Genomic DNA, 23,304 nt, shown 5'->3' on the forward strand with positions numbered 1-23,304 from the left:
ATTTATTTGATGGATAAAGTAATTGGATATGGAGTGAGAGAAAACAGATGATCAAGGATGATTTTGGGACTAAGCAACTGGCAAAACAATAGAAATTATAGTGATATGCCCAGTAGTCTGAGCTGAATAAGCAAGAAAGTAGGGGCAAGAAAAGGTGATGTACCATGTAAAAGTAGAAGGCAAATGATCAGAAACCCTACATGGAGTAAGTCATAATTTTCTCAAGTTCCTTGTTCTTCCCTTTTGCCCTCATAAGTGAATAAATTATGACTTTATAACCTACCCACTTTCTGTTCTCTTATTAAACAGCAGGGCTTAGAATGAAAATACAGCTGAGGACAATGGTAACCACTACTCCTTCAGCTACTCAACATTCCAACTCTGATTTAGGTAGCAATGTGGGCCCAGGTCAAATGCTACATCCATGAATGATTTGCTGACAACTTTCCCCTAAATTATTTCTTCAGAGATCCTTCCGGTATTTTGCTTACTAAAGCACTCATATTACATTTTGATGATAACCTTTTATGAAATTTGACATTAATATTTTTATTGCTCATTTTTACATGAATTTAGATTTTCCTGAACTCTTAGAATAAAGTTGAGTTTAGGAAAGCTCTTTTGACTTCACAGAGCTACCTTTTCAGTTTCTGGATAGTATTCACGAATATGGTGGCTTGCTTTGAGATTTTCTTGTGTTCCCCTCTTCCAGTTTAATGCCGGCCCTCTCCCTTTATTCTTTATCCTGCTCGGTGTCACTTCAGCTTCAGTATGGTCTCCTCAGTGTGGGGCCTGTCCCTGGTGAGAGTCTTGGCAAGGCAGGTTTGACAGCGGTCCTGTGGACACTTGTACCTCGCTATATAAGAGGACAAAATCCCAAAGTTTCAGCTGCTTCCCAGTGAATGGCTGTTGGCTAATTTAAGATTCTCCTGTTCTCAAGTCTGTCAGACACTGCCCCAATTCGTCCCTCTACTCTCGTAAAAACCAATACCAGGCAGGTTGGTGATTTGTCTTCAACTGCTGTTATTTGAAGGTTCATAGAACCAGCTTAACACCTAATTTTATTGCTAACTGCTGTCCATAGGTATTTGGTTTTGCTCTCTAGCTGCCAACATTTTCCCAGAATCACTTATACATTTTCTAATAGTTAATTATTACACTATGTTCTAGATCCTCATGACCGTAAATGTTTTTTTTTCATTTTGGTACACCCAATGCCAGACTTAGTTTTTCAATGAATTCATGAATGGAGAGAAGCTAAGGACTGGTTTAGACAAAGGCAAGAAAGGTATGTACTCAAGAGCCAACTGCCCAGTGGAACTCCTAAGACTTGTGACCCAAGCCTGATGAACTCAAATTACTATAATTACCCTAAGTAATGGGGCAGAATACAACATTCTACCACAGTAGGAAATAGCCTCTCCAACATTAACCACAGGAGTCTCATGAAAGGGTGATCCAAACTGGGATGCACGTGCCCAGAAAGGTCTTCCCCCCACCCCAAGTTTTACATTTCAAAAAGAAGAAAAATATGTATGCCTTTTTCCTTCTCATTGCCTACACTTGACGCTACTCAAAAGCAGTACTAAAACAATACATAAATCTTGCCAGTGCAACTTAAAAGATTACACACATCATAAGTTTCTTTATACCTTTACATTTATTCAAGTCTATTTAAATACTGTTTGAGACTAATTAAGACCAAGATTCTTTGATATTAAAATGTTTCAAATTAAGTTATCCTGAAAAATTCCTCTGCTTTTTTGTACTGACAATAAAAAAGATTAGTGGAAACCAGTTTCCAGCTATTTATGTTAATATATCTATACCTACTAATACATCATAATATCAATTATAGTTTTAAAATTATAAAATCTAAAGTAAATGTTTAAATACTAAAAGCAGGACTTTTAAAATCTGAACCTTTAAATCATAGATCTATATAAAGTTTAGGTTTTGGTTAGCATTTGAATCAATAGGCCTTTATATTCTAAATAACTACTCACTTTTTAACTGAACAAAAATATTACACTATAGCTAAACCTCTCTCAAAGCATAAAAGTGAACTGCATTTTTTCTGGCCCCATTATTTTTAGAACATTCATGACTTATGGATTCTGTCATCTGTTTTCTGATACATTCTTATGTTCACAAGTAGGGATGCCTTGACTCTTGTCAATCACTTCAAAAGAGTTGGTTAAAACCTAGAACAATGAAAACAGTTTAAAGGGTGCCCTTCCAGTTTCATTCTGCTTCTGGACCATCCATCCAGTCCAGCTATGCACTAGGCCTCCTGATGTTTCCATTTCGTTCTTCTCATGTTTAATGATAATCAACCCAAATAATTTTCAATATTGTCATGGCCCAAAATGAACTTTAAATACCCATAAAAATTCCAAATAATTTTATAGCCAATGTCAAATTATTTATCTTCCAAAGATTTGGCATGTCATAAAGGATATGGCATAAAGTCTTAAGATTCAAAATAAATGCTGTCTTGCTACACTTTTTTCTATAATAGGAATGAACAGCTTAAATTTTTAAGTTACTACTGGTAATTTTAGTTGATAATGATGTCCAGTAAAGCAAGAAAGCATAGCACTTTAGAGTGCAATGTAGTGTGCAATCCACAGAACTAGAAAAAAGCTCAGCCATCAGGTAACACAGCATGCCTGACAAGGAGCTGGCCAGATTCTCTATACCGCCACACAAAATGTGCTATTCACAAGCCGTGTTCTACCTTTTAAGTATCTAGTTGTCAAGTATCAGCTCATTATATTGAGCTAATAAAAATCTAAGCACCTATGGTTTTTTACCTACTGGCTCTGTCCTCTAAATATAAAATGAGGAGGCTGGACAAGGTGGTATCAAATACCATTCTCCTGGTCCCAAGCAATTTGAATGACTCTTCTCTGGAAAAGCTCTTTAAGTACTTGAACGTGGGTGTCATATCAAGGATCTATCTCAGTAATCACTTTTCTACAGTAAACTTACCCTTTCCAACTACTCACATGACATTATTTCGTACCTAAAGCTCCTAGATCTCTATACTTTAAATACATTAAATGTTTTCTCTTAAGACATGGTACTCCAAAACAATACACAGGGTGACTTGAACAATAAATAAAAAAATAAACAATCTAACTTTTCTGTTTATTGCAATCTGAACTCTCCCCTGTTTGGCACATTTTTAAGACAGCCTACATTGCATTAGATTTTAGCCACAGCCATACAATTAACTGGCTTATTCCAATCAAACCTCTATAAAATATGCAGTTAGCATTCTTGTATTTTAACTCAGGTAGCATTTATTACACACCTACAGTACGTATGCTATTTCAAATGCTTAAGTGCTAAAATTTTATTCTGGCAAAGACACAATAAAAGAATCCTGTTTTGTATATTAATTCCCAATTATTTGTAGCCTAACTCATTCGAAAAAGGATAGGGCTCATGGATATATAAAATACATATAAACATATAATACAAGAATATATATCTGTGTATGTAATGCATGAATAAAAATGAAAGAGGAAAGCACACTGCCTTTTCTTGTTCACTGCTCCAGTGCCCACCTCATAGAACTGAATACTGATCAAAATTGCAAGAAATATTCATGTAGCATTTGCTTTAAGACTATACATTCCAATCCATTTACTGTATAGATATTCTAACAATACCTGCAACACTACTGTATTCAGGTTAAGACTGTTCTTAGGCCTCTTATTTATACCATTATACTCTGGCAGTATGCCCTCAGCCAGCCGGGGGGGGGGGGGGGGGGAGTTGGGGTGGGTAGGGTGACAAGAAACAGTCATACGAAACACTGTTCTCGGCCGGGTGTGGTGGCTCACGCCTGTAATCCTAGCACTCTGGGAGGCCGAGGCGGGTGGATCGCTCAAGGTCAGGAGTTCGAGACCAGACTGAGCAAGAGTGAGACCCCATCTCTACTAAAAATAGAAAGAAATTATATGGACAACTAAAATATATATATACAAAAAAAATTAGCCAGGCATGGTGGCGCATGCCTGTAGTCCCAGCTTCTAGCCCGGGCAACAAAGCGAGACTCTGTCTCAAAAAAAAAAAAAAAAACACTGTTCTCATTCTAGGAATACTTTATGAAAACATCTCTGACGTCTTAATAAAAATCTAAGGACAAAGTATCTCCTTGAGTTTTGGTACCAGGTATAGTAACGCTTTTTGGAAGCAGTTTCATTTGAGACACTGAAAATTGTGTACCTTATTTCTCTGACTTAGCTACTAGTGGCCAATTCAAGCTCTGAATCATTTTCCTGCAGATTGTAGAGATGGACTATTTTAGCCAAATACCCATTTTCCCAAGGTAAACTGGGCAACAAGGAAAATATCCTGTTGCTCAAGTCAGGAATACAGGATAAAATCAAGATGTAACAAATAATATTGTCCTGGGTGGGCCAGACAACTAAATCTGTAACTACATTAAAAGCTCCGTGTCTTTTTTTCCAAATATCTGATCTACCCACATCCCAACTGGAGTTTTATATCTAAAGCTGAAATTCCAGAATAATTTTAATTACAGAATCCAGTTGTTAACTGAGCCTCACCTTTTGTAAAGGACAAATACAATTCACATTTATAAATCTGGAAGATCATATTAAGGATATGAAGAAAAACAAAGTATACTTTGAAAATCGGAAATGACTCTAAGAATGTGTATATTTTAGTTTTCCAGTAAGTCATAAATGGAACTATTAATATATTTCCTTTTAAATAAGCCAACAATTTTTCACTCCAAGTACTGTCAAAGACATGACTCATATCCCATTTTCCAATTAAAAGTACAAATTCAAATAAATTTTTTGAGACAGGGTCTCGCTCTGTTGCCAGGGCTGGAGTGAAGTGGCCTCATCAAAGCACACTGTAGCTTCAAAGTCCTGGGTTCACACGATCCTCCTGCCTCAGCCTCCCAAGTAACTAGGACTACAGGTGCGTACCATTACTTCCAGCTAATCTATTTTTTGTAGAGACATGGTCTTGCTGTATTGCTCAGGTCGGTCTTGAACTTTTGGTCTCAAGAAATCCTCCTGCCTCCGCCCCTGCGATTGCAGGTATGAGCCACCATGACCAGCCTATCTTCTACATTTTAAAAGTGCTACAAATATAACTAAAATGTTCGCAGGAATAATTTTTCCTATGTACAGATTGTTATAATTAAGACACACTTTCTTTTCTAGTAGCAGTGGTGAAATGCTGTCCCAATATCTGTTCTCTTTTTTAACCAATGGGATCCATTTTTATAGCCCAGGGTTTAATTCAGTAACAAAATCAGAACTGGCACCCTCAATTAAATGTACAGTTTTGGTCCCATCAGCACAGCTGACACACTCTAATCATTACTGCAGGTTTCTAAAACATAAGGAGTCCAGCTCATACATCAACACAATCTCTGAGGCTCTCATGTCAGATAATGGAATACAACAAATTTCTGTACATTTCTGAATTCTAAGAAACTTAAAACTTGTTCATTTAGGCCAGGCATGGTGGCTCATACTTATAATCCAACACTTTTGGAGGCTGATGCGGGAGGATCGCTTGAGGCTCGAGGTTCAAGACCAGTCTGGGCAACACAGCCAGACCCTGTTCTCTACAAAAAATTTTTTTTAAAATTAGCTGGGCATGGTGGCACACACCTGTGGTCCTAGCTACTTAGGAGGCTCAGGCAGGAGAACTGCTTGAACCCAGGAGTCTGAGCTGGCAGTGAGTTGTGATTGCACCACTGCACTTCAACCTGGGAGACAGCGAACGACCTTCTCTAAAAAAACTTGTTCATTTAGGCCGGGCGCAGTGGCTCACGCCTGTAATCCTAGCACTCTGGGAGGCCGAGGCAGGTGGATCGCTCAAGGTCAGGAGTTTGAGACCAGCCTTGAGCAAGAGTGAGACCCCCCGTCTCTACTAAAAATAGAAAGAAATTATCTGGCCAACTAAAAAATATATAGAAAAAATTAGCCGGGCATGGTGGCACATGCCTGTAGTCCCAGCTACTCGGGAGGCTGAAGCAGTAGGATAGCTTAAGCCCAGGAGTTTGAGCTGTGAGCTGTGAGCTAGGCTGACGCCATGGCACTCACTCTAGCCAGGGCAACAAAGCAAGACTCTGTCTAAAAAAAAAAAAAAAAAAAAAAACTTGTTCATTTAAAGCTCTTTAAAATAGATTCCTAATTTTTAGTATCTACACCAATAAAATGAATAGTTAAACCCTTGACATTCAGATTTAACAATAGTGGTTTCAACTATTTGGGAATCCTAAACATATATAACAGATATTACTCCCTAATTTTAAGGGATACTCAAGAGACTTAGTTTAGCTAAATTAAACCCATGACAATCAAATTTACTTCTCCATGTGCCTTTCCTATTGAGCAGCTTCATACGTTAGGAAACCCTCTGTACTGCTCTTCTGAATGTGAAAGGATGCTGTTCCATATGGAAATTTAAGGTATACCCCACCCCCAAGGGTTTCCAGTTGAAACTCAGCAAAAGAAATTAAATGTCCCTAATAAATAACACAGTATACTTTTATATAAAAAAAAACTTGTATATAACATTAAAATCACCCAGTATATTTAAGCTACCAATGATCTTACACATTCTTTTACACACACACAGAGTTCTTATTTATCTCACATTATTAATGGATAATTTGCCATTTGAGTCAAAATGTGTCGATTCATGTTAGCACACAAATATCTCTGAAAATATTTTGTGTAAAGTTGATGGAATGGCACGCTTTATATTTCAAATAATCTATAAAAGGAGCACGGTAAGAATTATACCGGATCTTACACAAAGTGAACAAAGACTAACTTAAAAAGACAATTCTTTTTAATTACTAACTAGCTACTACATTTTTAGAAAGGAAGAGAAGTAATCTCCATCATAATATGGCTGATAAGGTTCCATAGTAACACGGAAAAAGGAGGACTAAACTAGAAATCTGGAATTCTTATATTTTTTTAAATAATGGCTTGCTTAAACTTACCAACTGTAAAATTTCCCATTTTCCCAGAGGAGACAAAGAACATTAAAGAAAGGTTTGAGGAATTTTATAAAGCATTTATCAAGCCATACCACACCAGTAATTTTCCTAACAGATGAACTGATACCAGAAATAGGCCACAGAAATGAGCTGTATAGAACAGACATTAGGAATAATCTCAAACATCAGGTACACAAACAACAGCTATTACCACTTATGACATTTTATTGGCATATGACAATTTACAAGGGTCCCTGTTGCATTATACATTACACTGAGTAAGAATCGTTTAGCCATCTACATTCATTCTTATTGGATATTTTTTCTCAAATGATAATTAAATTCCCAACACTGATTTTACCTGTGACAATGGGAACAACAGTAATTCCTTGAAGTAGACTGTAAACTGGAAAAACATATTTTGCTTTTAATATAAAAATTCCTAGGATGTTGAAAGGTATACATATACGTCTAAAACTGAGTCATGGCCTTCTTAAACAGCTTTATTAATTCTTTGTGGAAATATCCTTTGGTTCATTTTTATTTCCATTCTCTAGGCAAAACGAAGTCTGTTAATGTAGGTTATCAAAGAGTTATTTCCTGGCACTTATAAACAAATATCCTTACTAAGAGGAACCGTTCAGCCTTTATAACATGTCATAAAGTGTGAAGTTAAACTGTGGTTTAAAAAAATACACAGGCTACTTTTTATATGCTTGGCTCTGAAAAAGATAACATCCACAATGGCATTCTATTGTGGAGTTCTCACAATCACCCTGGCCTACTTAGAATATAGTATGGTATGATATTCTTTCCTCAAGTTTGTTTAAGAGAATAAAAGTAACCAAAGGTTAAAGCAATGCATTTGTACTTAAAATATAACCCGTCCAAAGGAATTAAGTAACTTTATCCCCACTCCCTATTCAATAATTTCTCAGCAAATCCCTTTTCATATTGTCTCAAGTGGATAAAAATTCCACATTTATAGTCATGCATATAGATTCGATGTCTAACCAAATAACTGTTATATGTTTATTTGTATAAAATAAAATGGCCATGAAAATTCTGTGTTGGGGTTTACATCCATGTTGCTTTCACATGTAAGTATTATTTTAAATAGGGGAACATTAATTATGTCCTGATTAATTGCTTTGGCAGGTATTTCTTCTGCTTTATAGACAACTTTAGAAAGACAAAATAATGGAGTAAATCACGCAATAATAAGGATCTTAGGGCCATAAACATCACATATATTGAGTTTGGTTTTAGTTTTTGTTTTGTTTCCAATAGCCCTTAACAAATGTCCCTGGCTGTAATCAAGGTGGAGAGACACAATGCAAATCACCAAAAGTACGGATAAAAGAGCCATACACTAAAGATCTTCAAAAGTTTACACTGACAGAAGCATTATCTTTTAATGCAAACACACAATTCCGTTGCTGAATTTACAAATGAAATGTGGCTAGTTTTACATATGCTCATAAAGCAGACAAACCTAACATTGAAATTTACTATTTCAGATTTTCATTCAAGAGTTATGAAAATAAACATAAAAGGTAATTCACATTTGAAAGATTATCTGCTGAAGCATAAACCCTTGAGAAGAAAAAGAAAAAGGCATTTTACAAACTGCAACTGAAATAGGGGAAAAAAATAAAAACTAAGTTAGATCAATGCTGCAACAAGCTTCCTGCCAAAACTTTTTATTGGTGACATTTGAAAAACAAGTTTACTTAAAATACTAATGAACAGCACGTTGTGTTTGCCTACATTTTCTTATGGTTACACTACAAACTAATGTTTCAGCTGTCTAAAAGCTCAAATGAATATGTAAGATAGGAAATCAGGTATTAAAGTATCAACTTATTCTCTGCAGGATAATCCTCCTCCATACCAATGCCAGGATTACAGGATCTGTTCTGTTTTTTCATTACTAAGACATTTGGTAGGAATAGGGTTTTTACTTGCAATATTATTACAAACCAGTTTCTTCTTTCAAATAGCTGAAATCTAAGACCATGACTCAAACTACCAAATAAGAATAGGGAGAGAACACTTAATATTGAACCCAAATAGGAAAGGCTTCCAAGAATGTTTTTTATAGGCCGCTGCTTGTTTTCAGAAAAAAAATAACATTTTCTCAGACTTTTCAATCTAATTTTTAATAGCTTGTACTTTTTAGCTATTGGCAAATTTTCTTCTTAAACATTTGCTCAAGTGTTAAACTAGTGTAGTTTACCAAAGTAACAACTTCGTGGTATACTTCCAAAATTAGTCACCCTACAATGTAGTGCGTTCAAATTAAGCAGGTGTATACAGTTAAAATAATTAGTGTGGACTCTATAAACAATTTCTGTTCAGGGATTTGTATGTAGAGCTAACGTTTACTTCAGAATAAAACATTAACAAACAGGGAAGAAAGAGAATCAGAACTTTCACAGAGCTGTACTTGACCATATCTTATAGACAAAGCAGAATTACAATGCATGTAACAAAAACGGTAAAAGTTTCTTTTTAAAAGTTGATAGTTACAAATATGGTACGTAACAATTTTCTACTTTATTTCAGTACAATTTTCAACATACAGTCTACTATTTCTCAAGATATTTGAAGACTTAAAACAAAATTTCTATAGACTACTTGCAAACAGTAAAATTTAAGTAAAATGCTTACATTCTTATTTGAAAACAAAAATCAGGTAAAAAAATGGTGGGTGCAAGTTCTGCTCTCTGTTGCAATCTTACTTCATGTTTGCTATTCCTAAGAAAAAAAGAGAAAGAGACATTAAAGATTAAAAAAGATGTGGAAAGTGAAAATGAACTATTAATAATCACTGTTCCTAAAAATTAAATAATTTGCCCACCAAACCCACACCAAAGAAAATGTGTCAGAACCACAGGTTGAAATTTTCTACCTTTTCTTCCTTGCGTCTGTCCTTCTTTTCTTCATTATTTTCCAAGGTCTCTTCTTCATCTTCAACAATCCCATCCCCTTGGTATTTGTCATGAGTCCATTTTGGACTGCTACCTGATTTTTTGAAGTTAAAGCGCCCTCTGCCGCGTTGAAAAGTACCACGACCTCTTCCTCTTTTGGCCCAATAATCCACACCATCATCTCTGTCATCATGCTACAGAAAGGTTAAAAATAATTGTCAATAAAATGTCTTTCTTGTAAAGATGATGATTACTTCTTCAATCATAAGTCATGGTATTAACCTTCTGAAGACTGGGTATAGGAGATTTAGACAACACAATAAAACAAAACCAGTAAAACTGAACTCTTCAAGAAAAGTATATTCCATTGTCAAGAGACTTATTTATATCTTACTAGTTAAGTAACCCAAGGACTGAGGTTGCCCCAGAAAATTGTTTGGAGAATCTCAACTGCTAAATTACTGTTCATTTTCAGAATTTTGACTTTTGTCTTTCCATTATTATTTCAATCTAAGTTCATTTGTTACTATGTATGCTGCATGCAATGAGATAAAATAACCAATCTTTTCCCAACAAAATTACCATAGTCATAAAGACGTGGCAAAAAGTTATAAAAATGTCAATACATTATAAATAATGTTCACTAAATAAGTGGTATGAATTTTATACCTTACATACATTAAGGCAGATTTTAAATTTCTACTGAGATTAAATCTAGATCAATATATAGTACTTATCAATCTTCTGGGCTAGAGAATTTCAATGACAAATTACAATGACATGGTCCCCAGAGTAATACCTAAGATCTTTTCTTCTTTACCACCCTGAAATACTGCAGCTATCACATTCCAAATTTAATTTTTCATTAACTGTATTTGAATACAGATGTTCCCCAAATCACAAATTACTCTTTTAAGCAAAACAATCTGCAAAACTAAAAAGTACTTGAGAAAAGTAGAGATGAGGATTACGTTCCAAAATACAAAAGGCCAAGTTCTCCTATATGTAATTTAATTAATTACTGCCCACCCTAACTTAAATCTGTTGCCCAAAAAAATGAGAAAACAAGTATAATACAAACAGAATGTTGCATAACCTCTGGAGCACTGGTACTGATCAATTTTCCAAAAGCCACTAAAACCGTTTTTTAGTATGTGATATAATACTTTTTTTCCCCAAAACATACAGCATGCCTTTGGGCATATTCATTTAATACAGATTACCCTCCTTCATGACCTGAAAAGCTCGATTATACAGACTATACGGAAGAGCACTTACCAATTGCTAATAATTGACCTTTGCCAAACGAATGAAACATCACTAGCTAGAGGCATACATGACTCCACAAACAATGAATTTCGGAACTACCAAAAGTATATATTTAAATACACCAAAAAGAGTTTAACTGCAAACCCAAAATAAACTACTTTAAACAGTCTGCCACTCAAAATGATACCTACTCAATTAACGTAATTTCATGCTCCCTTAATGCAGTAACATCCAACTCCAGAGTCTGGTTTTTTTTTGCTGTTGTTTGTTTGTTTGTGATATTTACTCAGTATTCCATAGATTTTTGAGAATCAGAGGCAAAAAAGTTTTGGAGTAGAGGCATGCATTTAAATTTTAACAGAAACTGTGTCTTTGGGCAACCTCTCTAGAATTTACTTCCTCATTTTAATAAAGGGAGATAGCCTTGAGAGAACACAGAGGGTTGGTAAAAAAAAGTGCCTAGCCCGGTGTCTGATAAGCAAGATTCAATGAATGGTGGCAATAATAACATTTCTACCTGCTCAATGTGGGTACAGCACTGTTCTGAGCACTTTACATGTTATTTATTCATCTACTCCTCACAACCACCCTATAAAAATACTGTTACTTTTCTCATTTTAGAGGTAAAGAAACTGAGGCACAGAGACATTAAGTAACTTGCCCAAAGCCACAAAGCTAGTCCTTTCCACTATCCCTTATAACCATCACCCATAAAATACACTTCCCAGACAACGTGGTGGGAGTAAATGATTACCACACCAGGCAGCTAAGAGTTAGCAGAAATACAGAAGGCAATGACAAAGCTAGATGCTACAGATAAACTAGCCATTACTTTTAGATACACTTTTAGAAGCTTGGTAAAGAAAAGAGCAGCTAGAAGATTAAGCCGTGTCTTTCACCAGAGTATCCTGGAAGCTACCTAAGTGAGATTTTTGATGCTAAACATACCTTTAATACTCAAATCTTTTGTCCAAGATTTCAATCCCATTACAATTTTTTAAATTAATTATTTCACAGATGATAAAGGGCCAGAAGGTAAAATATTCATACACAGCCAAAAATTTGTTAACAAAGTAGTCTATATTAGAACCAGGACCTTCTAATCCTCACATCTCTTTTCTCCACAGAATGCTCAAGTATCAAAGGGTTAATTTATCAAAACTCCAATTCTGAGCCCCCTTCCCCACCAGGGATTTTTCTCTTGCTGAGAAGACAACATCAACTCACCACTAAGAACCTGCCTACTTCAGTACTTTCCCATTTGCTCCAACTCTTCATGCTCACCCCTCCCCCTTCAGGCTCTAACTAAAACTAGTATCTTTTCTGGAGTGCTTATTATTAAAACATTAGCATACCTTTGTATATATCCAAGTTTGGAGACGGGAAATTTCAGAAAAGAACACAACAAAGGTTACTAAAATTCAGTACTGGAAGATAAATAGTACGGTACTTTTAGGACCCCTGTTAAGTACTGGGTTCTAAAGCCCAATGCATGGGTTTGAATTCTGATCCCACTGCTACTAGCCACACAATATTGGTGAAAGCTACTCAATCTCTGTACCTCAGTTTTCTCCATCTATTAAAAAATGGAATAATAGCCCCAATTCAAAAGGATTTTATAAGCATTAAGTTAATGCATGTAAAACACTTAGAACAGCACCAAGCACAGTACATAGTGCTCAATAAATGTTATCTATTAACTAAGTTTAACTTTCATTGATATGGGCAAAATTTCTGTGATCGATTATTCTGAAAGAACCTAAGGGAACATCTAGTTTTAAACTTCTTTTCTTGAATCATATTTGTTTCTTTTCCCTCTATATTGGCTATCTGAATGGTATCTTTACATGAGATGCAAAATCTTTTAAATTCAAATACCCATGTAAAAACCAAAGTTGCCATTTCAATAGCTCTTAAATAGAAACCAAAATAATTAACTTTGGGAATTAACTTACAAGGAAAAACTATATACTGTGTTAATTTTACTTGATATTCAAGTGAACATCAGTCTGTGACAAATAAATGTGTGTTTTATGAAGAGATCAAGATTTTTAAATATAACCCAGAATTAGCAACATATTAAGTATTACTGCTATTTGTAAGTGGCTAAATTCTTAAAATAACACACTCTTCTTGATTAACAAAACTACTGCATAATTAAAAGCCAAACTAAAATGACTCGTACCAATTCAAGGTAAAAACTATGATACCAGATTTTGAATGCATGCCATTGAAAACTGAAGGTCCTGTCTAAATTATATATTTGTAAATTGTTAAAAGTGGTAAACAATTACTATCTACTTATTCATCTCTCATTACCTCTTAACTTTCTGACCTTCGTTCCATACTTGTCTACTTCTCTGGCATTTTTACTTTCTCATTCTTCACCCTACCTTTGAAATGTTGGCCTTTTAATCTCTTCTCTTCTGACTAGGTGATCTTATTACAGCTTTAGTGGTCATCGATAAGATGGTGGCTCCTAGACTGTTTTCTCTCTCTAAATCTGCATTAGCAACTACCCATTCAACATCTCCACTTGGTTTCTTCCAGGCACTTCAAATTCAACCTGTCCAGAACAGTATTTTACCTCCTCCTCAAAAGGCTCCTTTCTTTTAGATTCCTTATCTTAGATTCCTCCTTCTCACTACCAACACCCAACTAGTTAGTCCCTGAATAAATCCTTATAAATGGTACTTTAACTTTTCTCAAATATAGCCCTTAGTTCAAGGCATTCAATCTCTCAAATCTTCTAACTATTGGAACCACCACAATTTTCGTAAACACTGCTTAAAACCCCGAATTATTAATAAAGTATTAAGGCTTTCCACAATCTAACTCCTTTTTCTCAATTTTCCCCCAAACTTATCCCCACGTTAGCCATTTAAGTACTGGAGTTCTCTCTACCACGCTATTTCACTCCTTCTGTTATCTGCAGTATACCTGCCCATCTCTTAAGCTAAAGATTCAAGTCAAGTTCCTCTACCAAAGTCTCTCCTAATCTCTCTCTCCTTTGCAAAACCCCACCGATTCCTCCTTTGAGAAAAGCCACCATACAATTTAGAGTGTTTCTCTATTACTAGTCTCTAAGCCAAGAATTGAAATCATATTTGTATTTCTATTCTTAGTCTAGCAAACACAAACAGGTGTCTGTTAATACAAATTCTTAAACCAAAAGTAGATGGATCATTTAAAGTGTTCTACACCTGAATCAAATGTCTTTTTGTTTCCAGATTGTCAATTCAAAAGACTCAACAAGTACAAATTTCTCCTCACAGAAGCGTAAATTAAACAAACATTATTCATAACGCACTCTGAAAAACAGATGTAACTTTTTTGGATTCTTGTTCATTAACATACCAAAAAAAGAGGCAAATGGAAATTAATTTTTGAAACAAGTATATTGCCCATTTTCCAAACAAAACAGAGATCCACTTCAGAATACAGCTATAACCTATAACTAAGCAGTAAGTCATAGACACTCAGGTCTATTCAAATATATTCATAAAAAGTCCTCTGAAAGACACAACTGTTTTATTTTCCTCCTTGAAAGCAAATAGTTTTCAGAAGTAGTCCCTGAAACAGAAATTCCCTGAAAAGTTGTAACAAAGATGAGTACTTTTGGTAATAGTTTTGGTATTTTCTTAAGTCTGCTTCTATAATGCATGAGGAACCACTTTCCCCATTCCAAACTGCAGAAAATGTCCATCCTTATCTAGAGAATCTTTCAGACCCACCACCTCTAGCTTCATCCTTGGAAAACTACTTCAGAGGAAAAAGTATCTCTGCCACAAGGAAGCACCAAATAAGTATATCTAGCAGCTTCTCCATAATGTAATTTTTTTATAATGTAATTTTTCATCGTTCTTTTACTCTAATGAAAATTGATGGCTCCCCTGAGATCCTTAATTACAAATACTAGGAAAGAATTCTTCTCCTTGTCTTTCATTTAAACAACCGTCTGTGAAGACAGAAGGTACATGTTAATGTGAAATTTCTACAACTGTCACTGTCTTATAGACAGATATGAAACATTAAGCTCAACTCTAATGTTCTTCCCTGAATGTAGCTATAAAATCAGGTATATTTTTAGTTTACCCTGATCAGCCTATATGCGATGTCAAGAAAGTATAGACAAGACTAAAGGGACCCACATTTTCCAAACTTCAAATCACCTGGGTAATTTTTAAAAAGGTTTCCCACATTATGGTGAAATCTTCTCATAGTAATGGATATCTGTACTCAAATGTATTCACCTAGTATGTTTTGAAAATTAATGCAAACCAAATAAACAGATTTCTAACACCCACCAAGAAGTACTTCTTGCTCTTTGGGGTATATTCTGGATCCCATTCCTCTTCCTTCGGTCTCTTTTGAAAAGTAGTATTTGAGTTGTTTGGACCAGTATTTGTCCCAGCAAAAACTCCTCTGGCTCTTCCTCTGCCTCTAATTCGAAACTGATTAACATTAACAAAGTTGTTTAGTGATGCAATAAAAAGGTATTTAGTTACATGCAAACTCTAATTTTACTGCAGTAACAAAAAACATATGCCCTAATTTCCTACCTAAATCTCGTAGCCACTGAGGATGGAAAGGATGGCCATTTTATACCATAGGCAAAAAAATTCTGCCTACTGAAAGTTGAGTAGGTTAAGAGGAAATGAACAATCAACCTAAGTGTCAGAATATTGCACTTGCATGGCCTGAACTAGTATTTTAAAATAATCAAGTTGGTTTTTTTACCTTTTTACTAGCCAGTAGTGGTCTAATTCCTTTGAATTACCGTAAGCGCTCCAAGTGTTCAACCATACCTATCACTATATATATATATATATACACAAAGCTCTTCCCTTCCCCCAAATGATCTAATTAATGAACTCTAACCAATACCCAACTAGATACTTGCTCAAAGTAGAAGTCTGAATCTAGAAGTTAAAAAGGCAAGAAGATGCACTACTATGAAGTCATTAAATTAATAATTATAATGACTTATGGAAACATGGGGATAATGTATATGCTATGTAAAATAGAAAGAAAATTTATATGATTTCTATGATAGATACATACATAAGCAAGGATTTGAAGAAAACAGGCAAAAATGAAAATAGCTGTAATAGAGAGATGAACATCCAGATTTCTTAATGTTTTAAGGTATCTTTTCAAAAACTGTTTACAGAAATGTATCTCAATAACTTTCCTCGACTCCTGGGTCTTTAAGGACTATGTACATTATTGATCTCAAAATGAAGAAAACCAGTTTACAAAGATGTTTCTAGATCCCAAAATGGCATTTCTTAATGAAGACAATACTTCAAATACCATTTCATTTTTCAAGACTAACTCTAACTTTAGGAATAATGACTCACACAACAGACAATCTCTGAATCATGCATTTGACTTTCCTTATATACAGTACTTAAGGTGAAGTCGTATCAAAGATAATTTTATTACTTACAAAGGTTCCTCGTGGTCGGCTAACTCCTGCAAAGCCTGAGTATTCTTTCAGTTCATGATGAGTTTTAAATTCTTCTTCTCTTTCCTTCTTACTCTCCTTTTCTTCTCGAGAACTGGGAGAAGAAGGTGATGCTGAAGAGGATGAAGATCGAGAATGATCTTGCTCTCTACTTTTATGTTTACTGCAAAATAAAAAACACACACCAAAAAATGCTATTTTTAAAAAGACAAAGACCCGGCTGAACTTACAATAAAAGGGATATTTTTTAAGTCAAAAAAACTATCCCCTAGTAGAATTATTACATAAGTAAAATAATTGGGTGTTTGACAGTCTGTTTCCATTCTCCTCCAATATTTGTTTTACATCACTACTGAAAAGCATGCTATGGCCTGCCAATTAGAAACTAGTAGTCTGTGAGCTTCAAGAATAAAGTTTAGTTCTTCAATATTTTTAAGTTAACTTATATAATCTTTTATTATTTTAACAAAATGAAAAGAAGAGTAGCAACAAGTAAGAATGTTCTTAAGGCCAAGTTTCAAAATGACTGCAGTTTGTACACCCTGGGCGAAAACAGTTGGTATGGTATGGGCCATAATATCATTATTGAAATCAAAAGCATATGACATTACAAAGAACAGTCATAAATTTAAAAACACAAGTAAAATCCACCATTTACCTAATGAATAGCAAGAAAAAGAAATTATCTATAATAATACTTTGTACTCCTATTTAACTTTATGATGATCAAATTTACGTGATTCTAATGCAACACTCGAAAAGGTCATACCTGCTGTAACTCTTACCACTGCTAACAGTATCCATGGAAATATTATTTTGAAAGACTAATACACATTGCTATTTCTAGTCCTTCCTCCCCCCATCTCTCCCATGTTAAACCACTAGATCAGTTTATAATTCTTGTACTCTGGGTGTTATGAGTTGAAAAAGTGCGGAATCAAGCATAACGAACCAAAGTTCTTACACAAACTGTTTCTAGAAATGCACTGCATTGAAGTCCAACCTCCTGATGTAGCCTGGATAATAGGACACATTAATTTGTCATTTTTTTTTTCAGTGTTAGCTTGCTATTCCAAAGTTTTTGTCCTCATCCACCATAAGCCGTGTAAAAGACAAATACATTTTTGCTGTAAAACAAATAATTTTAATTGTTTAAATTTAAACATTCGATTACATAGTCAAAATTGAAAGCAATTAAGCTGACAATTATTAAAGGCTAATTAGAAGCTAAAACCTAACTCAAGACAGTTTTAACAATTACCTGTCATCTTTGTAAGATTTGTATTCTTTGTAATCTTTTGGAGTTTTTTCTTGCTTTCTTGATCCACTGGATTCCCTGGAGCCCTTGGAATCCCCCCGTTCTTTACTTCTTTCTTTTCTACGGCGATCAATGTCATGTCGAAGATCAGCAGAGTCACACCTTAATTTTTTATCTCCCTATAAAAAGACAGATGCAAAATACAGAGTTCAGGGAAGAAATAGAAAAAAATATACAAAGAGTTAAATTTTATACCAGTTTAAAACTGGCATTTTAGTATCAGAAAAAAATGGATCATATACTACTATCATTAAGTTTTTGTTTTAAAAATATACTTGGTTGTTTTTCCTAAACATTTGTGTACATTCAGTGCAGTGGGACTGGAAAAGTTTCTAACAGCTATTTCTCTTGAGAATTTTATAGATATTCAAAACAATCCATAATAAACTTTTGTACAGTAAAATGATACAAATATTTTTCCACTCAGCACATCCTCATTAATTATTAACCCTCATCCTTCCAAATGCTGGGGTTTTTTTAATAGTTGAACAGTGACAGAGGTTATAATCTGTAGTTGTGACATAGCCTTCCACCTATAAAGTTATGGGTTCCTAACGTAATTCTCATTATTAAGCCTCATTATCATCAAGCTCTTCCCAAATAATTTGACCAACCCAATTAAAAAAACAGTTCAAAAGAATTCTGTAATTTCTATAACATGCAAGTGGAATATGATTAATGAAACCAATTGAGGTTGAACAAGGGTAGAAACAAAGCCAGAAAGATATTATTCGCAATCCTGTACTCAGTATCTTGGGCCATATACTGCCCTTTCTCAATTCAGGTATTGCAACGGATATTAGTTTAAACTGGGTCACAATTCACCTCCTTCTTGTTCCATTGCTTTTTCAAATACTATATAATTTAGGAAGATGGAAAGAGGCATCTAGGAATGAAGAGAAATTATACATCAGTAAGATCCTAAGCAATGTGGACATCCTTGCTAGTATTCAACAATAAGAAATATTTACTCTGGGAAGTCTAGTTATAATATTCATAAGCATTCATACAACTGAGAGTATGTATATATCTCCAAATGATATCAACTACTTACCTATTTGCTCCCAGCATATTTAAGAAAAACTCTAATCAAGAACAAAAAACTTCCTGTTCACCTAGGTATTACCAAGTCCACAAGTAATAAGATAACGTAAGTGAAACTGCCTTGTAAACTACGAACTACATATATATATTAATTACACATTAACATGTGTTAATAATTCATTCATATAGGAAGATGAAGGATAAAAATCAATGTCATATCCTCTTGTACATCCATCAGTCATCCCTACTTCTCCTCCTCCAGATTAAAATCTGGTTTCAGTAATGAGAGAAGTAAGATACTCACTGTCAGCATGAGGATAGACAAAACCATCAAGAAAACAAAATTAACCAACATTGAACCCAAAGTACTAAAAACCAAAAAAGTATTCACTTCTCAGAATCTGTTTTTCAAAAATCAATATGCCCCATGCAAAGTAACCATTTTCTGTGTAAACTCTAGATTCCACATCCAATAAGTTAACAGCACACATTATTAAACAATTTGTATACTACCACTGTCAATAACAGCTTGTAGCAACAAAGTTCCAACGTTTTCAAGATAGACCAATTATTCAACAACTATACAAATGTATTCTCATTTTTCTAATTAGAAAACCAAGGTTGAATTATTTTCCAAATATCATACAGATCGTATTTATTGATGGCCAGAAATGGAACCAAGCAGTACTCCCAAGTTTCCTAATCTTTTCAAAACAATGGATAGTTGCTCCCATTCTACCAATTTTGAATTATCAGAGTATAACAGAGTCCCCTTAACTACTGAATTCCATTCTCACCAAGCCCTCTATAAGTCTTTCATAGGCTGCTTTCTCAAGTTTAAAAGCCATTCCCCCAACCTACAAATATTCCAATAGTGACAAATAAGTTTTTGCTCAAAATACTCATTTGTAAATCAGTTCTTAGAATTCGTGTTTCATAATTCACATAAAAATGCCAATCATTACTCCTTTTTCTCTGTGAAGAACCTGGAGATAATTAATTCGGGCACACATAAAACAACAGAATATTTATTCTGGCTTATCGATCTCACCTCAAAACTCTAATAAGATTTGTATTTCTTTTTTCCCTTGGTCTACCCACTGATTCTTTACCCTTTCCTTAGGACTAATTTTTTCCTTTCACTAGCATTTTCAAAAAGTACTCTTTGTTTGACTTAAGAAAGTATAGTTTCAGCTTAATTCTTCTAGGAAGGAACACTACATACACTATCATAAATATATATGATGTATTTACAATTAGAAGATATCTGTAAACAATCTGCCTTGAGAAACTATATTTAGTGTATTAACTAAGCCAAATTTAACAAGAAAAAAAGTGCACTGAAAAACATACCTTTTGGTTTTCTTCTTTAAAAACTCTCTCTTCCCCTGCTAAACGGGTATGCTTCCTCAGGGCGCTTGGAGAGATGTCAATTCTCCTTAACATAAAATAAAGTGTATTTGTAGTCCAACTATTAACTGTATGGTTCACAAAAATCCACAGTACTGCCCATTTTCGTAAGACACAATCATTTCTCTCTCAACTATTTTAGCACAGTAAGACTATTAATCTAATTCCTAATAGACAATTAAGAAATAACTATATCCATTAAAAATGAATTAAAATGCTTCAATCGGGTATTTTTTACATAGAGATGAAACCTGACCTTTTAAAACATCAAACTACGTTAGCCATCAAAAATAGAAAAATGTGACTCACACCTGTAATCCTAGCATTCTGGGAAGCCAAGGTGAGAGGGTTGCTTGAGGTCAAGAGTTTGAGACCAGCCTGAGCAAGAGCAAGACCCCATCTCTACCAAAAATAGAAAAAATTAGCCAGGTGTGGTGGTGCACACCTGTAGTCCCACTGGTACTTGGGAGGCTGAAGCAAGAGGATTGCTTGAGCCCAGGGGTTTGAGGTTGCAGTGAGCTATGATGACACTACTGCACTTCAGCCTGGGCTGGAGACCCTGTCTCAAAGAAGAAAAGGGAAGAGGAAGAGAAGAGAGAAAAAGAAGAGGAAGAAGGGAGGGAAAGGAAAAGGAAAAGGAAATGGAAAAGGAAAAGGGCAAAGGAAAAGGAAAGGAAAAGAAAACCAAGACAGGCACAGTGGCTCACACCTATAATCCCAGCACTTTGGGAGGCTGAGGCGGGAGGATCACTTGAGACCCAAGTTCAAGAGCAGCCTGGGCAATATAGCAAAAACTGCCTCTACCAAAAAAGTAACAAAAACTAGGCAGGTGCAGTGGCTCATGCCTATAGTCCTAGCTACTCTACTCAGGAGGCTGAGGCAGGAAGATTGCGTAAGCCCAAAAGTTCAAGGCTGCAGTGTGCTACAATCCCACCACTGCACTACAGCCTAGACAACAGGGCAAGACCCTGCCTCTAAAAAAAAAATTACATAGAAAAAGATGTTTTGATTAAAGTTGAATATTACTGCGTATCAATCATCATGCAATAATACATCAAAACATCTTCAATGAACACACATTAATAGGATTATTTGCCCCTAAACAGTCTTCATTCAGTATTTTTACGTATTCAGCATACCTTTGGTTTTATTCTATGCCTTTCCTTTTTAACCTAGTATGAATTGCCAACTTCCTAGTGCTTCTTTAGCAGTTCTGACCAAAACCACACCAACTATATGATGTGTGCTAAGTACTACGTGAAATACTTTATAGCCAATATCACTAATTGTCACCACTACTCTGCAAAGTGGGATTATCTTTATTCTGTAGATGAAAAAAACTGATGTCCAGATATTAAATAACTTGTTCATCACAATGGAATGAAGTGACAGAGTCAGGATTTCAACACAATTGTCTCACTTCCATGTTTATGCTCTTTTCATGAAAAACAGTTCTACCTCTCATCAAGCATTTTTATTTCATAAACCTGCCAGAAGTAAATTCAAATGTTACTCTAGGCATCTACCGCCACCAAATAACAAATGAACTGATAACCATTTAACTCCATAATGCAGAGTGATAGAGTATTTTAAGTTCTAACAACCAGTGTAAACCAAGTAAACTGAAAACTAAATTATAAAATTTTCAAAAGTTAGAAATATATTTATTCAAAGTATAAATGAGACATAAAACTAAAGTTTTAATTTGTATCATAATGATAGCAAACTTCCAATATAATCTTGTTTCAAATGTCTTCCTATCAAAACAACATTTTTATATATCAATAGTACACATACCTGTGTATCTCAGGACTCTTTTGCCGGGTACTATGTTCTTCAGTGGCTTTCTGATACGAAGTGAACCGCTCGTTTAGGGTCATTGCAGGTGATTTGAAGTATTGCTCTGTTGATTTAGGAGAAATACTGTCCAATTAGTTATCTTTACTTTAAGAGGGATTTTCATTTGTGACAGAAGGGCATGTAGCAGGTGAAAAGAAATCAAAAATATTCAAGAAACCTAGCAGAAGAGAATCAAGTGTTACAAAGAACTCCTACCCTTTCAACTTCTTGTACCTCACGGGTAAGGAACTGCAAAGTTCCTCACAGGTGCCTGTCAATACTACATATAATCCAAGAACAATTAATAGATTAAATCAGGAGTCACTAATGCACTACTTGCTCAAACAGAACAAAAAGAAATAATATGTGGATGTCTTCATACCTTGCCAATATGAACCAATGGCGTTACTTCAAATGACCATTTGCAGAAAACAAAAATTGACAAATATGGAATTAACTACAAAACTGGTTTGAGTAAACTAACAAATTTCATTGAGAACTATGTTGACATATCAACAGAAATGGATTCAAGAAAAAAACTGAATACAGTCATTCAACTGGAAAAATTATTTTTAAATCCATTAACATTCACTAATTACTCCAAAAATCTGGCATCTTGGCAAACCTGACAGCACAGTTGATACTGTTGTCTTCTCTTTCTTTAAACAATTTTAAAATTAGTAATATCAATACTGATTAGTTTTTAAACCAGTTTAAGATATGCTGTAAATGTAAAACAGACGTATAAAGTCATGAGCTATGAAATGTTACATTATGAAGCAAGCTATCTGCTTAACAGGTCAACATACATCTGTGTCAACTTACCGCCCAATATCCAGCACATGTCTCATAACCAATCATTAAAACTTGAAACGGCCACTACAAGGGTAGTGCCTCAATCATAATTCCATGAAACCCAGGAATTTGAGCTAGCAACTCAGTTTTTATGCCATTTTTGCCAGGAAGACAGAAGGTTCAACTTTGCCTGTATCTTTCAACAGCTATTTTA

General features: G+C 34.8%; 1 protein-coding gene across 5 annotated transcripts in view; it reads right to left on the reverse strand.

Moving 5' to 3' along the window:
* Positions 1 to 8,038: 8,038 nt before the first annotated feature.
* BCLAF1 (BCL2 associated transcription factor 1) overlaps positions 8,039 to 23,304 on the reverse strand; it is a 31,583-nt gene continuing 16,317 nt past the window's right edge. For 2 of the 5 annotated variants that reach the window (XM_069487817.1, XM_069487815.1), the window contains exons 7-13: positions 22,254 to 22,359; positions 20,400 to 20,484; positions 17,946 to 18,121; positions 16,667 to 16,847; positions 15,522 to 15,668; positions 9,927 to 10,139; positions 8,039 to 9,772 (exon numbers count right to left, since the gene is read on the reverse strand). In XM_069487817.1, the coding sequence (XP_069343918.1) occupies positions 9,767 to 9,772; positions 9,927 to 10,139; positions 15,522 to 15,668; positions 16,667 to 16,847; positions 17,946 to 18,121; positions 20,400 to 20,484; positions 22,254 to 22,359 (914 nt within the window). In that variant the 3' untranslated portion in view covers positions 8,039 to 9,766. Of the gene's footprint in view, positions 9,773 to 9,926; positions 10,140 to 15,521; positions 15,669 to 16,666; positions 16,848 to 17,648; positions 17,812 to 17,945; positions 18,122 to 20,399; positions 20,485 to 22,253; positions 22,360 to 23,304 lie in introns of those variants that run through there. The other 3 variants (XM_069487818.1, XM_069487816.1, XR_011235519.1) reach the window with 2 other exon arrangements.

This window comes from Eulemur rufifrons, chromosome 15 (genome assembly GCF_041146395.1).
Source record: "Eulemur rufifrons isolate Redbay chromosome 15, OSU_ERuf_1, whole genome shotgun sequence".
NCBI classification, from domain to species: domain Eukaryota; kingdom Metazoa; phylum Chordata; class Mammalia; order Primates; family Lemuridae; genus Eulemur; species Eulemur rufifrons.